Source organism: Antechinus flavipes, chromosome 2, assembly GCF_016432865.1.
Source record: "Antechinus flavipes isolate AdamAnt ecotype Samford, QLD, Australia chromosome 2, AdamAnt_v2, whole genome shotgun sequence".
NCBI lineage: Eukaryota > Metazoa > Chordata > Mammalia > Dasyuromorphia > Dasyuridae > Antechinus > Antechinus flavipes.
In genome coordinates this window covers 373,216,495-373,234,510 of record NC_067399.1, presented here as the reverse complement: position 1 = coordinate 373,234,510, position 18,016 = coordinate 373,216,495, and the positions used below count along the sequence as shown (strand labels likewise).

The 18,016-nt window shown below is 35.3% G+C and overlaps 1 protein-coding gene across 4 annotated transcripts in view; it reads right to left on the bottom strand.

The window, feature by feature from the left end:
* Positions 1–17,323, bottom strand: part of MOK (MOK protein kinase) — a 94,804-nt gene extending 77,481 nt beyond the window's left edge. The window contains exon 1 of one of the 4 annotated variants that reach the window (XM_051978345.1): positions 17,056–17,323. In XM_051978345.1, the coding sequence (XP_051834305.1) occupies positions 17,056–17,062 (7 nt within the window). In that variant the 5' untranslated portion in view covers positions 17,063–17,323. The remainder of the gene's footprint in view (positions 1–17,055) is intronic. The other 3 variants (XM_051978342.1, XM_051978341.1, XM_051978347.1) reach the window with 3 other exon arrangements.
* Between the last annotated feature and the right edge of the window lie 693 nt (positions 17,324–18,016).

Sequence of the window (18,016 nt, the reverse complement as noted above, 5' to 3'; positions counted from 1 at the left end):
CTCCCCCTTTCTTTTGTTAGATGAAAACACCAAAGGAAATAGGAAATCTAATCAGATTAGTGGGTTTCTGAAGGGGGACACATAAATCCATCAATATGGGCCAGAACTTTGTAACAGATATACATGGTATACATAAATCCATCAATATGGGAGGCATTATACATAATTTGCAAAAGCACATAGCAATATAACACAGGCTAGTAGTAATGTTTTTTTTTTTCAATCATTTTTTATTTTTTTAATTTTTTTTAAATTTTATTTTATTTAATAATAACTTTGTATTGACTAGTAGTAATGTAACAACATGAATCAACCTGAAAATTTACACATGTCCATAAGTCCTAGAAATAGTCCATAAGGAATTCATTGTCCATTAGTTCATGTGCCAGGAATCCAATAGTTTCTGTAAGCCCTGAAGTACTGCAAAAGTCTCATCAACAATTTTTCATCTTAAGGAATCCAATGATTCTCGCTGGTTTTTCAAGAACTAAAACAGTTTCATCTTGTGTTAGGAAATCCAATGATCCCTGAAGATTTTAAAAGTCTTTTTAACAGTCTCCTTGTCAGCTATGCTCTTTCAATGGTGAGCACAATCAGCAACAGAACCACCCGATATTTCTTGAGTCTTCTCCTTTGTTTCAAGGGTCTGCTCCATCTCTCTGCAATGGACAAGGCGAATGCGGCTCATCAGCACCCATCTGATTCCTTCTCCACATGTAGAGATGCAAGCAAATCCTCTCCCCCAAGCAGTTAGCCTATCTGGTCCCTTCCATTCACCACTTTCTGGATCTCTCCACATCACCTGGCGATTATCTAAAGATAGTGGAGCTGCTCGCACTGGACACTGCTCTTCTGGTGGGTTATACAACCTGTCTGCTGGAGCCAGTGCATCTTTATCAAAGATTAAAAAATTAATGGTATAGAGAACTAAATTTAGAAGTTCTCTAGGGTTACCCGTGGCTCCCCCTTTCTTTTGTTTTTGGAGGAGTGTCTTAATGTCTCTGTTTCTTCTTTCTACTATTGCTTGACCTTGAGGATTAAAGGGTATGCCAGTAGTGTGTAAAATCTTATACTGTGCACAAAAGTGTTCAAAATGTTTGGAGGTATATGCCGGTCCATTATCTGTTTTTATTTCTTGTGGCACACCCATAATTGCGAATGCTTGAATGAGGAATTCAGTGACCACTCAGGCTGTCTCTTTTGCTGCTGGTATGGCAAAAGTGAATCCTGAAAAGGTGTCTACCACAACGTGGATAAAAGACAGACGACCAAAAGATTTATAATGAGTCGCATCCATTTGCCAGATTTCATTGGGTCTCAAACCACAAGGGTTCTTCCCTGGAGGCAGTGTAGGAGCGTGGAAGGGAAGGCAAGCTGTACAGCTTTTCACTATGCTCCTAGCTTCTTCTTTTGTAATCCCAAACTGTAAACGCAAAGCTCGAGCAGCCTGATGGTATTTAGAATGGGATTCCTGGGCTTCCTGAAATAAAGGTGTACTGGCCAACATAGTTAAAAGGCTATCTGCCTTGGAATTTCCATCAAAAATAGGACCTGGAAGTCCACTATGTGAGTGGACATGCAGGATATAAATCTTTCCTGGATGCTTTCTCACTTGCTCTTGAAGTTCCTTAAAGAGCTGATATATATTAGAAGCTGCAAATTTTATTTGGGCTGTGGCAATTCTTTGTACCACACCTACTGAATAGGCTGAATCAGATATTATATTTATGTTGCCTGGGTAATAAGCGAGAGCTAGCATGATCGCATATAATTCGTTCTGCTGAATGGACTGAAAAGGAGTTCTGACTACTCTTTTTACGGTTAAATCATGAGAGTATACAGCACAAATATTTTGTTTGGCTGCGTCTGTAAAAATAGTTGGTCCTTCAAGAGGAACCTTAGAAACCTTCTCCTCAAAAATCCATTTGCCAATTATGCAGTAGTCTGGTTATCTTTAATGGAGATCCATGTGTAAAATTTGGAGCCATGGCCAATAAAATTTGCCACTCTGGGATGGTTTCACAGCATACATTAATTTGTGCATTTGTATAAAAGGTGTACATCTTGTCAGGTCTTGTCCCAGATAATTGTACTGCTCGATTAATGGCCTTTAAGAGAATCCTAGCCACAAGCACTGGGTAAGGCGTAAGGCTTTGTTCTGGTTGTGCTGGGAGGTTCACCTGGGTTCAAATGTTGGAGTTCTTGTTCTTCTCAAAGCACAGCCAGTTTAGAGGCTTGGAGCCCTTCGGATGTCTCCAAATCCAAAGGTTCTGTCCTTCAGCCTCTGCCTCTGCTTTCTTCAGCCTCCAACCAACACAGAGATGGAATGTCTCTCTTGTCTCCTTCTGGGGAGCCCAGCCACCAACTACAGTGGTATGAGATGAAGATGAATCTGGTTGTCCACTGAACTCTCCACTCGTAGCTGTATCCTCTGAAAACCCTTCGTCTGCCACCAGAGTTGCTCCTCTCGAGTCCAGCTGAACTCTCTTCTGCGACCAGCCAGCCAAGAGGAAAAAATGTATTCTGGAATGGCTGTCTCGCCTTATATGTGAACCTTCTGAGAGAATGGGATTATGGGTTTTCTCCCATAGTGCTCTCTGGCCCAAAGAGCTTTAAGGGAGGTGTGGACTCCCTCGAAGTTAGAAAGTGTACTTTGTGAAGCTAGCATACTTGTGGACTCCAATGAGTAAAGGTGTGAACACAAGCCTTGTATTAATTAGTTCTACTTAGTACCTTGTTTCAAGTTCTGGCCAAAATCTTCTTGTAAGATTAGATCAACTCTAATTAGTTAGCAGTTAGTAAGGATTCCAACAGAGTACAGAGATAAAAATAAATAATTATCTCATATAAATAAGGCATAAAAGGAAAAACTGAAAAAAAAGAGTAATCATCTCATACAATTAAGGCATAAAAGGAAAAAGGGATACAGAAGCAACTAGTACAGGGGTGGGGGAAGGGGAAGAGGGTATATGTGTAGTACTGGAATCTTATTCTAAACCTGAATGAGTTAAAGAGAACATTTTTTTTATTTATACACACATATACATTCACAGAGAGAAAAGGAGGGGGAGGAAGGGAAGGAAGGAAAGAGACAGAGAGAGACAGACAGAGAGTGTTCAGAAAGAAATAAGAGGGCAAGGGGGTAAGGGTAGGGGGAACAGGATAAGGGAGTACCTATTAGAAGAGTAGATAGGCTAAGAATAGAAAGTCAAAGTTAAAGTTAACCAATTTGAAATAGAGAATAGAAATAGAGATTTATGTGAGATTTACGTTAGCATCCTGGATATCTTAGAATCAGTCAGAGTCAGGATAAGCAAAAGTCCTCAGTCTTTATTCTTGGTCTTGATTGGTACTTGGTAAGATTGAATTGGATGGAAGCAGAATCTCTGCAACCTTCCTTCTTTGTCTCCCGCCCAAAGAGTGACCCTGGCTACTCTTACTCCACTCCCTAGTCCCTTCTACAATTCTCTATAATTATCAAGCCAGCACAGGATAGTGGGAAGGGCCATTCCCCAAGGACATGCCCATAGAGTATTGGCCAATCGATAATTAGCCCTAAGTACTTGAACCGACCTCAGTGCAAAGACTCAAGAGTTTCAGCCCTCTACAGATTTAATTAAAAGTGAAAATAGAGAAACTATACTGTGTCAGTAATATTATTAAAAATTGTTATAGATCACTTAAAATAACTAAACAGTATAAAATAACAGGGTATATGCCTGCCAAAACATATAAAAGAACTCCATAAACATAAACATAAAACTTTTTTAAATTTATTTATTTTTAATGTACATTGTTTATGAATTGTGTTGGGAGAGAAAAATCAGATCAAATGGAAAAAACCATGGGAGAGAGAAAAAAAACAGAAAGAAGTGAACATAGCATGTGTTTATTTACATTCAGTTTCCTTAGTTCTTTTTCTGGATGCAGATGGCATTTTCTGTCCAAAGTCTATTAGGATTGCTTTGGATCACTGAACTACTAAAAAGAATCAAGTCTTTCATAGCTGATCATTGCACATTCTTGCTGTTAATTGTGTACAATATTTTCCTGGTTCTACTTATTTCACTCAGCATCAATTCATGTAAATCTTTCCAGGCCTTTCTATAATCAGCTCGTTCATCGTTTCTTATAGAACAATAATATTCCATTACATACACGTACCACAGCTTGTTCAGTCATTCCCTAATGGATGGTCATCTACTTAGTTTCCAGTTCCTTGCTAACATCAAAAAAAAAGCTGGTAGAAACATTTTTAGTCATGTGTAAGTCCTTTTCTCTCCTTTACAATTTCTTTAGGAAACAGACCTAGTAATGGCACTGCTGGGTCAAAGGATATGCACAGTTTTGTAGCCCTTTGGGGATAGGTCCAAATTGCTCTCCAGAATGGTTGGATCTGTTCACAGTTCCACCAACAATGTATCAGTGTTCCTGTTTTCCCACATCCCCTCCAACATTTGTCATCATCTTTTCCTGTCATTTTAGCTAATCTGACAGGTGTGTAGTGGTATCTCAGAATTGTCTTAATTTGCATTTCTCTGATCAATAGTGATTCAGAGCATTTTTTCATATAACTAGAGATGGCTTTAATTTCATCATCTGAAAATTGTCTGTTCATATTCTTTGACCATTTTATCAATTGGGGAATGACATACATGTCTTATAAATCTGACACAGTTCTTTATTTTAGAAATGAGACCTTTATCAGAAATATTGGCTGTAAAGATTTTTTCCTCAGTTTTGTATTTCCCTTTTAATTTTGTTTCTGTTTGTTGTTTGCAAAACAAAGGGTTTGTATAAAACCTTTCTAATTTAATGTAATCAAAGTTGTCCATTTTGCTTTTCATAATGTTTTCTAGTTCTTTGCTCATAAATTCCTCCCTTCTCCAAAGATCTGATAGGTAACTTGTCCCTTGTTCTCCTAATTTTTTCATGGTATCATCCTTTATGCCCAAATCATGAGTCTATTTTGACCTTACTTTGGTATGGGATGTGAGATGTAAGTCTATGTTGAATTTCTGACATATTATTTTCCAGTTTCCTGGCAACTTTTATGAAATAGTGAGTTCTTATTCCAGACGCTGGAGTTTGAGGGTTTATTAAATACTAGATTGCTACAGGTCTTGCTTATTGTGTCATGTCTATTCCAGTGAGCCATCATTCTATTTCTTAGCCAGTACCACATGGTTTTGATGATTTCTTTATAATAATAGCCACCATCTTTTGTATTTTTTTCATTAATTTTCTTGATATTCTTGACCCTTTGTTCTTCCAGATGAATTTTATTATTATTTTTTCTAGTTCTATAAAATAATATTTTGACAGTTTGATTGGTATGGCACTGAACAAGCCAATTTAGGCAGAATTGTCATATTTATCATGTTTATTATATTAGTTCCGCCTAACCAAGAACAATATATATTTTTCCATAAAACATTTTTATATAAACTGAAATAATATTTGTGCCAACATATTTTTTAAAATAACAACTTTGCCTAACTTATTTATTCAATGTCACATCTCAATTAAATTACTAAAAAATAATTTACTTAAATATAAAAAATAATAACAGTTCATTTGGAAGAGTAAAAGGTCAGGAACTTCAAAGAAATTATGAAAAAAAAAGAAGTTTAAAAAGTAAATTCAATACTGTTAGGCCTTAAACTATATTTATAAGGAAGAGCATTGTTGAAGTATAAAAAGGATAATTAATAATTATTTTAAATAAAAATCTTCTTATATGAATCAAACCTATGTAGCCAAGAATAGAAAGGATGCTAAAAATTGGGGATGAGGTGGAATTTTCATAGATAATCTTTTATTACATACTATCTATGTATAGTATAAGTATAAGAGCTGGTTGATTTAGAAAAGCATGTAAAAACTTGGACTATGAAGGAAGATGCTATCTTTCTTCAGGGCAAGAGAGGACAAATAGAAATATGATCTTACATATATATATAATTGTTATATAGATATGTACGTGTATGATTATAGATATCTATATATAAGTATATGTGTGTGTATATATAGCCATACTTAATTGTAGCTTTCTTTTTGGAGGAGGATGGAGGGTGATGAAAAGATAGAAGGAAAAGAAAAAGTGCACAAGGGGAAAAAAATAAAAATGCACAAAAATGAACAAATGAAAGCCATTAAGGAAGCAAAGAGCTGGGCAGCTTTGAAACCAATATGTAGTATTGATTATATAAGTTTTCTTGAAATGGAAATTTGTTGTTTTATATTGAATCCTCTCTTATAGTCTGTTGTGCACATGTTTTGTTTTGTTTTTAATTTTCTCACATATTTAAGTTTAAAATTTTAAAAATTTAAATACACTAAAAAAACTGTACCATTAATATAACAGCTAAAAAGAATTTACATAGGCAGAGGATATGGCTATAAGGTGAATTTGAGGGGGGACAAAAGAAGGGACAGATTGGGGGAGGTGATAAAGAAAAACAAAGTTGAGGAGGGAAAGGGTAAAAGGAGAGAGAGGACAAACAGAAGGAAAAACACAGTAATAACTTGAATGCGAAAGGGATGAACACTCCCATGAAAAGGAAGCAAATAGCAGTGAATCAAAAATAAGAATCTCACAATATGTTTACGAAAAACACATTTGAAGCAGAGAGACACATACAAAGTAAAGGTAAGGGGTAGCAATCCTGCTCTCAGACAAAATAAAAGCAAAACTAGGTCTAATTAAAAGAAATAAGAAAGGAAACTGCATCTTGTTAAAAGGACCATAAGTGCTTCTTAAATTTTTTCCACTCACAACATCTTTTTGCTTGAGAAATTTTTACATGACCCCAGAGGAATTAAAAATATGTATGCAAATCAAACATTTGCTTATAATTAATAATTTTATGACCCTCGTATTCAGTTAAGAGACCCTATATAAAGTCACAAACCACAGTTTATTTTAAACATATATGTTTAATACAAAGAGGTAGAGCATCCAAATTCTTAAAGAAGTGAGTTATGAATAGATGTCCATCAATTGGAGAATGGCTGAATAAATTGTGGTATATGAATATTAGGGAATATTATTGTTCGGTAAGAAATAACCAACAGGATGATTTCAGAAAGGCCTGGAGAGACTTACATGAACTGATGCTGAGTGAAATGAGCAGGGCCAGGAGATCATTATATACTTCAACAACAATACTATATGATGATCAATTCTAATGGATCTGGCCATCTTCAGCAATGAGATGAACCAAATCCGTTTCAATGGAGCAGTAATGAACTGAACCAGCTACACCCAGCAAAAGAACTCTGGGAGATAACTAAGAACCATTACATTGAATTCCCAATCCCTATATTTTTGCCTGCCCGCATTTTGGATTTCCTTCACTGTTGGAATCATTACAAACTGTTAAGTCATTAGGCTTGATAGAGACAATAATTATCTAATTTAGCATGGTTCAGTATGATTGATCTGATCTTACAAGGAGATGTTATGGGCCAAAACTTGAAACAAGGTATTAAGTGGAATTAAGGAGACAATGTTTAAATCTAGTTTAGAATTGATTTAATCCTACAACAAATAATGGTTCCCAGTGATAAAATGATTGGTGTGTACTCAGTGTACAGCATATAAGCAAAGAAGCTCTCAGGGCCAAACACAGAAGCCCTCTCTCGGAGGCAAGACAGATTCATTCCAACTTTCACCTTGGTGCTGGCTGGAGACATTTGGAGGGAGCTAGGGGCTGAAGCTAATACTTTGAAGGACACAATAAAGGACTGGATTTTAACTCCTGGCTATATTTGGGGTGATTATTACATTGAACCAAAACTAAGGCTGTCTCCAGAAACCTCCCCAAGAAACCTGCTCACAGAGAACAATTATATTTTAGAAAAAGAAGAGAACACTCCACTTCACAGTACAGGAAATAGAATGCCTACATAACCCAATTTAGAAAAAGAAATTGAACAACCCATTATTAAAATCCCTAAGAAAAAAATCCCTTGAGCCAGAAGAGTTCACAAGTGAATTCTACCAAACATATAAACAATTAATTCCAATGCTATATAAATTGGAAAAATAGGCAAAGAACTCCTACAAAACTCTGTTAATGACATAAATATGGTATTGATACCTAAACCAAGAAGAGCTAAAACAGAGAAAGAAAATTACAGACCAATTTACTTAATGAATATCAATACAAAAACAAATTTGTAAACAAATACTTATTAGTATTTATAAACAAGATACTAACAAGGCAATTACAACAATATATCACAAGGATTATAGACTAAGATTTATCCCGGGAATGCAAGGTTAGTTCAATATTAGGAAAACTATCAACATAATTGACCATATCAATTAACAAAACCAAGAGAAATCATATAATTTCAATACATGCTGAAAAAACTTTTGACAAAACACAATATCCATTCCTATTAAAAAAAAAAAAAACAAACCACACACACATCAGAGAATGGAGGAATAAAGGGAGCATTCCTTAAAATGATAAGCAATATCTATCTAAAACAATCAACAAACATTATCTATAATGGGATGAGCTAGAAACCTTCCCAATATGATCAGGAGGCATATAAGAAAGCCCACTACCACCACTATAATTTAATGTAGTACTAGAAATGAAAAGAAATCTTAAGAAATTGGAACAGAAAATGAGAAAACAAAACTATGGCACTTTGTAAATGATATGATGGTATATTTATAGAGAACCCTAGACAATAAACTAAAAACTATCTAAAATAATTAACAACTATAGCAAAGTTGTAAATTATAAAATAAATCCACATAAATCATCAGCATTTCTTCATGTGACCACTAAAGGCCAGCAGCAAGAGACAGAAAGAAAAATTCCATTTCAAAATAACTGTAATCAATATAAAATACTTAGAAGTCTACCTGCCAAGACAAACCCAGCAACCAGAGGAACACAAACTTGTTTCATAAAACACTTTTCAAACAATGTCAAAATCATTGGAAAACTATAAATTGCTCATAGATATATGCCAATATAATAAAAATGACAATTCTACCTAAGACAATTTTCTTATTCAGTACCATACCAAACTACCAAAAAGTTATAGAACTAGAAAAATATAATAACAAAATTCATATGGAAAAACAAAAGATCAAGAATATCAAGAGAATTAATGAAAAAACAAAACAAATAAACAAAAGGTATCCTAACAATACCAGATCTCAAACTATATTATAAAGTAGTAATCATTAAAATTATCTTCTGGAATCCCATTCCAATGAAAGACTAAGTGTGAGACTGAGAGGCCAGAAGGGAGTTATCTTTGCAGTCTTCATTTTATTAATCTGACAGCCAGTGTTTTATACTTTTCAATCTGGTGTCACTAGCATCATTTGCTTTTCAGAGTCAATACACAATCCACACTTTGACATTTCTGTGTCTACCTTAACTATTAATACCAAGATGCCCATCATCACAGAATTGCTAATAGCACAGTTGTGATGCTCAGTAACACCAATAGAATTGTAAACAGTTGTGATGTTTATCACTACAGAACAGAAATTATCATACCAAGATATTTACCTCAAGTATGTCTTTGATTCATTGTACAGTTAAAACACTTTATTCCTTGTCCAAGAATGTCTTTGATTCAATGTAAAGAATGCTTTTGTTCTAATTGCAGACATTCTTTATCAAAATTTAACAGGTCTATTTTTATAATTGTTTATTTGAAAGATGGTGAGTCTGAATCAATATCAGACATACAGTCTAAATCAAAGCTCTAACAGAGAGTAGATTTCAATAAGACCTGTATTGGACTTTTGCTGTTTATGGACTTATTTACTTCCAGCCCTCTACAATTATTACTATAATTACTGGCTAAGGATGTCTATAGCAATATCAATATTGCAATTTAAATTGCAAATTTAGACAATAGCAACATCAATAGCAAATAGAATAGCAAGGAATAGTCTACTTATTCAAACTATGGAGAAGGAAAGAATTCATGACCAAAAAAGAGATAAAGAGCCTTACAAAATGTAAGTCTTAGCACAAACAAAACCAATACAACCAAAGCAGAAAGCAGAAAGCCAAGAAACAATCTTTACAGTAAGTATGTCTGATAAAGGTCTCATTTCTAAAAATACAGAGAAATGAGTCGAATTTATAAGAATACAATCCATTCCCCAATTGATAAGTGGTCAAAGGATATAAACAGCAAGTTTCAGGTGAAGAAATTAAAGTTATCTATAGGCATATGACGATATGCCTTATATTACTTATGATTAGCAAAATTGCAAATTAAAACAATTCTGAGGTACCATCCCACACCTGTCAAATTGGCTAATATTACAACAACAACAACAAAAAAAACTGTTGGAGAGGAAGTGGGAAAAATGCTTTGGTGATAGAACTGTGAACTAATCCAGCCATTCTGGAAGGCAATTTAAAACTATGAACAAAGGGCAATCAAACTGTGCATATCCTTTGACCCAGCATTACTAGGTCTATATCCCAAAGAAGTCACAAAAAAGAGAAAAGTATATATGCAAAAATACTTATATTGGCCTTTTTTGTGATGGCAAAATTTTGGAAATTGAGGGGATTCCCATCAATTGGGGAATGGCTGTACAAGTTGTGGTACAAAAATATAATGGAATACTACTGGGCAATAAGAAATGATGAACAGGCAGATTTAAGAAAAATCTGGAAAGATTTATACAAATTGGTAGAAAGTGAAAGGAGTACCAAAAAACCATTGTACACAGTATTAGCAACTATATAAATGACTCAGCTCTTTTCAGCAACACAAATGATCCAAGACAAGTACAAAGCACTCATGAAGGAAAACTGCTATCCACATCTAGAGAAAAAAGTGATGGGAATATGAATGCAGATCAAAACATACTTTTTTTCACTGACATTTTTTTTCATGGTTTTTTCCCCCTTTTTAATCTGCTTCTTCTTTTACAACTATGACTAATATGGAAATTTGTTTTACATATATCAAATTGCCTACCATTTTAGGAAGAGAAAAGGGATAGGAAAGAGAAAGAAAAACTTGGAACTCAAAATCTTGTAAAAATGAATGCTGAAAATTGTCTAGACATGCAATTGGGGAACAAAATACTAAAAAACAAAAGACCAGATAAAAATAAATACTAAAATAACCATAAATAAACCACATATAAAATACCTGGCAGAATATCTACCAAAACAAACACAGGACACAGGCACATAATTATAAAACTTTTTATACAAATAAAATCAGATTTAAATAATGGGAGAAGTGTTAATTGTTCATGGGCAGGTCAAGCCAAAATAATAAAAATGACAATTGTACTTAATCTAATTATTCAATATCATTCCAATTAAATTACAAATAAAAAATTTATAATAATCATAAAATAATAAAAACTCATTTGGAAGAACAAAAGGTCAAGAATATCAAAGAAATTGGAGGTGTAGCCAAAATGGCAGAGAAATGGTAGGAACTTATGCCTGAACTTTTCCCTACACCCCTACAAATATTTTTAAATGATGCTTCAAAACAAATTCTAAAACAGCAAAACCCACAAAAGGACAGAGTGAAACAGTTTTCCAGCCCAAGACAACTTAAAAAGTAGGCAGGAAAGGTAACTTGCACCAGGGTGAGAATGGAGCACAATTTAATGCAAACCGAGTCTCAGCAAACAAGGAACAATCTTTGGGAAAAACTGAATCAATGCCAGCATTGACTATTTCCTGAATTATCAATCTATAGCTAGTAAGAAGTCAAACAACTGGTCACAAGATTATAGGAGTCCCTTTGCTGCACCATGGGCAGGCCTCTGTTGCACTGCTCATACTTGAATCTGGATCACAGTCTTGGATCTCAGTCTTAAGACAAGAACACTACTAGCAAAAAAACAAAAACAAAAACTAACTATGGCTACAGAGGAGTGGGAAACCTGGTCACAGTTAAGAGTAGAAAAAAGTATCAGTGGTCATTCATAGACCAGAGCACAATACAGGAGAATTATGCTTTTCCCTAGATCATACCACCTTAGAAGAACAGAAAATTAAAGATATCCAAAATTATTTCTGAAAACAGTTGTATAAGAAACCTTAAGTTTGGGACAGTGATCCCTCTACTCCAGGGGCAGAGGCTCACTTTAGCAATAAAAAAATAAAGAAATTGATTGGAAAATGAGCAAGCAACAGAAAAAGATACTGATGACAGAAAGTTACTGCGATGTCAGGGAAGATTAAAACACAAACTCTGAAGACTACAAAGTCAGTGCTACTACATTCAAAGCTTCAAAGAAAAATACAATGACTCTAGGCCATTGAGAAGTTTGAGAGTAGAAAGTAAGAGTAAAAGTAGAGTAAGAGGGGTAGAGGAAAATTGGGAAGAGAAATGAGTGATACAAAAAATTCATGGAAAAAAAGTCAAAAGTTTGGTAAAAAGGGCACAAAAAAAACTAAAAAAAAAAAGCTTTTAAAAATAGAATAGACCAAGTAACAAGAGGCCAAAAAAGTTCAATAAAGAGAAAAATGCCTTGAAAAGCAGAATTGACCAAATGGAAAAAGAGGTACAAATAAGTGAATCTTATCCCTGATGCTTAAATCTTTACAGTAATTTACTGTTTGGTAAAAATTATTGGGAAAACTGGAAACAGTCTGGCAGAAACTAATTGTAGACCAAATCTTAACACTGTTTATTCACATGAGATCAAAGTAGAGACATAAGCTAGACAGAAAGGTAGATAGCCTAAGTAAATTGACTATATTATCTATCAAATTTATGAACAGAAGAATTTATAAACAAGACTTGAAGGACACTGAGATTCCAAATGAACAATTTCTTTCTTTTTTCTAGTAAATTTATTTATTTTTAATACATATTGCTTTATGAATCATGTTGGGAGAGAAAAACAGAGTAAAAGGAAAAAAACATAGGAGACAGAAAAATAAAAAAAAAAAAAACACAGAAAAAAGAAGCAAATACAGCATGTGTTGATTTACATTCAGTTTCCTTAGCTCTTTTTCTGGATGCAGATGGCATTTTTGTCCAAAGTCTATTGGAATTGCTTTGGATCACCGAACCACTGTGAAGAACCCAGTCTTACATTGTTGATCATGGCACATTCTTGCTGTTATTGTGTACAATGTATTCCTGGGTCTGCTTGTTTCGCTTAGCATCAGTTCATGTAAATCTTTCCAGGCCTTTCTAGAATTAGCTTGTTCATCATTTTTATAGAACAATAATATTCCATTATCTTAATATAGCACAACTTGTTCAGGCATTCCCCAACCAATGCGCATCTATTCATTTTCCAATTCTCAAATGAATAATTTTGGTTACATTAAATTAAAAAATTTAATACAAAAAACCAAATACAGCCAAGATTAGAAGGAAAACAGAAAATTGGGGGGAAATTTTATAGATAATTTCTCAGATAAGGTCTCATACCTCAATTATATAGAGAATTTTGTCAAATTTATAAGAAGGAGTCATACTCTCATTTAAAAATGGTTAAGTATATGAATAGGTAGCTTTTGGATAAAAAAAAATCAGAGCTACTTGTAGTCATATGAAAAAAATGCTCTCAATCATTACTGATTAGAGAAATGATATTTAAAAAGTTGTTTTAATTTGCATCTCACACATTTCAAATTAGCTAAAATGACAGAAAGGGAAAATGACAAGTGTTGAAGGGGATTATGGAAAAATTGGTACATTAATACACTGTTGGTAAAATTGTGAACTGATTCATCCATTTTGAAATTATGCCAATGAGTCATAAAAATGTGTATATCCTTTGACCTAGCAATACCACTAATATGTCTATTTTCCAAAGTCATCAGGGAAAAGCAAAAAGAACCTCTATGTTCTAAAATATAGCAGCTCTCTTTGTGGTGGCAAAGAACTAGAAAGTAAAGGGATGCCCATTAATTAGAGCATGGCTGAATAAGCTATGACATATGATTGTGACAGAATATCAACTGCTGTATGAAATGAGGAACAGGTTGATTTTAAGAGAACATGAGAATACTGGAAATCATGAAGAGTAAAATGAGCAAAACCAAGAGAATGTTGTACATTAGTAACAACAATACTGTTTAAAAAGTAAATATGAATGATTAAGCTGTTCTGAGTTATATGAACAGTCAAATATAGAAAGAACTTATAAAAGAAGATGTCATCTACCTTCAGAGAAACTATGTCATATATATTTGTATCAAATGGCCTTTTCTATTTCAGAGATGGGGAGGGAAGCAAATAACATGGAACTCAAAATATAACAAAAAAGGTTTTTTTAATTTATAAAAAAATTAAATCTATACTCTAGGAAGCTGGGATTAGACTTCCTTAGCATACTAATACATTTCTTTGCTTTCAGTATGGCTTCCTATCTTTGACTCAAAATCACTACACCCTCATCTCTAGAAGTCCTATTCCTCTTGGTATTAGCTTCCAGGAATAAGGTGACTGACCTTCTATACTCTGCCTTCGTCTAACCTTATCTGCAATATTGTGATTAATTTGTGACATTATAATTTTAAAAATATCTTGATTAGTTAGAGAGGATTTAAAGAAGGGCTACCTGGATGGGGAAGGACCTTAAATTTTTGCCATAGGATTGTTTTTTGCGATAGGGAAGGATTGGTTGAACCAGACAGAGATATATAGCTTGAAGAAAAAGGAACTCAAACACAAGATAGGTGTTTTCAAGTTTAAAAGAAAGATTAGACATATTCTATCTGGCCCAAAAAAAGGCAGAATTAAGAATAATAGAAAGAAGTCAAAAAGAGGCAAATTCAGGCTTCATGTTTGATGCTTTCAACTGTCCAAAAGTTGAATGGGCTTCCATGAGAGTCACACCTTTGATGTGAGTAAGGATTCTAATCAGTTTATCTGGCCTCCAAGGTCAGTAACTCTAATCCCATCCATCTAGTCTCTATTGTTAAAGAATCAGGTTAAACTCTGAGACAGTCTTCAAGCCTAGTAGAGTCCACCTGGCTCTTCCTAGCTTCCTCCCCCATCTCTCCCTAGCTCCTCCCCAACTCCTCCCTGGTTCCTCTCCTCAGGCAGAACCTGCCTTTGCTCCTTTTCTCCCCAGAGACTTTAAAAGTACCCTCAATGCAGAAACTCCTTGCTTAATCATTTATGAATCTGCCTTGTTGTAGTCATACTTGGCTGGCGGAGTCATTTCACATAATAAATGGGAAATCTTTGTCCTGCGATAAATGATTGTTTCATGTTAAATTGAACCATTATGGTCTACAAATAACTTGGTATTCTCTTAATATTATACCACTTGAAGCAGAAGCTAGAGGAACACATCCCTTTTGTTATATACAGGAGGAATTCCTTATACGTATAGGTAGGAATAAGACAGCCAGTGAGATACTTTCCACTCTAAAATTATGTGTCAATGATACTCTCATAATTCTAAAATTATGTGAGTCAGTTTCCTCATCTATAAAATCGGGAAAACAGTGCCTATCTCACAAAGTTGCTCTAAAACTGCTAACATACCTAAAGGACTTTATAACCTTAAAGCACCAAGTTAATTATTATGCTACCTGTGCCATAACTTTTAATATATGCAAAATAATTTGAAAATGACAAAGTATTATAAAAACACCAACTATTATTATTGGTATTATTATTAGACTTAATATTGCAATACTGTTTTAACAGAAGGAGTTCTAATACTCTGGATACACAAATTGTAACATAATCTCTAAAGTACCTCATTCTATTAAAGAAAAAAGATGTAAATGATATACAACACAGGCAAAAATGACAATCATTTCCCCTTGACTGAAGAATAGAATTGTCTGACATTTTAATACTCAGATTACATCATATACCACGACAAATTCTCAAAGATATTTTGACCCGACAAAAGGTACACTTTCAGAATCTTTCCAGTGTTACAAGGTCAACAGCAATTATGTTTATTATGTTTAAGTACTACGGAAAATAATTCTATTTAGTTAAATTTTCTGGATTGTTTGGATTATGAAAAAACAGGAGTAAACTATTCACATTATTAAAATTCGACAACAGATTTAATTTTAATAAATGTTCATAATTAACATTTCTGTTCTAAGAATACTGAGTATAAATTTGTATTGAAACAAAATTTCAAAATTACAGTTGTTTCTTCCTCTATAAAATGTGAAAGTTGGTCTAGTGCTCTTTCAGACCTCACAGAAAAAATTTATCTCAAATAAAAGATTGCTCTCATGAATAGCAAAAAGGAAGGGTGGGAGTCATAGTAGGGAGAAATGAAAGTTTATGCTCTAATGAAGAGATGATTTATAAATTATTTTCCATTTTTAAAAACCAATTATCTTATAAAACAAAAACAAATACCATCCCTAGCTTCTCCAACTTGATAAAAATAGGAGCTCCAATACCTTAACCCCCCCCAAGCATAACCGAATCTTGTCTATTCCACCACCACAAAAGGGGGGGGGGGAGGAAAGTCCAAACTCTTTTATGATAAGGGGTCGTTTTTTAACTAGAAATACTAGATTGCCAATTCCAAGGAGGCAGCAGCTTTATCGGATTTCATTATCTATTTGCCTCTAACACCAAGCACAGTAATCAGCAAATAGTAGGCCTTAATAAATATGTGGAGTTGTGGAAAACAGAGCTGCTCCCTGAGACAGGAGACTAGGGTCAGATTCACGGCTCTGCTATTTATTTACTATAACACACCCTAGGATATGTCATTTTCCAGCCTCAGTTTCTCAATATGTAATTCTACGATCCCAAGATCAAGAAAAACGAAGGAGTTGAACGAGTGTGATCTCGGAAGTCCCTTCAAACTCTAAATTTCATGGACTTCATGAAGGTTAAATTAAACAAAACATAACATTAAGGCGACCTTCCTCCTCCACAACTGCTTCATGCTCCCCTTTTAGCTTGACACCTCCCCCCGTATCCGTACCCCTTTCAGTTCAAACTCTAGGAAGGGTGGAGACGGGAATCCTTATAGCCCGGTCTCCTGCCGCCCCCCACCTCCGCCCAGGCTTCTCCCTTCTCGGGCCCTGCCAGCCCTCTGCCCGTCAGGCTAAATTCACTCACTCTTCATCCTCAGCCCCGGCCCGTCCGGGCAGGCCCAGGCCGGGCTGGGCTGGGTTGGGTAGGGCTGAGGTGGCTTAGAGACCACTCGCCGATATGAGGCGGAGGCGGAGGAAGAAAAGGGGGAAAGGGGAGGGAAGGATGACTTCTCCACTCCCCAAGTCCCCTGAGGCAGAGTCCCCAGATGCGGACCCTCGGCTAAAGCCCCCTCGGTAGCGAGCCTCTAGGTCCGGCCGCCATGTTGTATTGCTGTCACCCTGGCAACCACCAAGGTCCCGAGTTCCCATAGACAGGCGAGAGGGCGGGAGGGTATCTGCGCACGCGCACATAAGCTTTGCGCTCCCGCGAGCCCTTTTTTCTCGCTGTTTCCCCCACTCCCCCCATCCCCCAGCGGTCTATGCCTGACCTCATTGTGGCCCCACCTAGCTTCATGGCGCAACCGGAACCGCTCTACAGACCTTATGCTCCACGCCTTCTCCGTTGCTAAGCACCTGTCCCTGGTTTCTAGGTTCCCTGAATCGGAAAAAAGTCGCTTTCCGCTCCGCTCTGTAGGCCTTCGTAATTAGGGACTCTTGCAGATGTTACTGTTGCTGTTGGAATAACTTTTATTAAGTGATCACAGCTCTAGTGCATTTCTCATAATTTGTAATTAGCCAGGTCAGCCAACCAATCATTGTGTCTTGTCGATTGGCTCTTAAGAAAATTAGCTCAAGAGGAGGAAACTGAAGCCCACAGACAAACAAAATCGTACAGTTAGTAGGTGAAGTGGCACCAGAGATTTGATCCCCTCTAAGGTCTTATAAGTCAAATAATTCATTTGATTGTTTATTGACATAAAATGTGCATATAATATATTCTCAGATATTTAAATACAGGGCAGAATAAAATGAAGTTCTTGTGGAACAAAGAAGGCAGAACACACGCGCAGAAGCACAATTGTCAGGAATATTTACTTGTATAAACA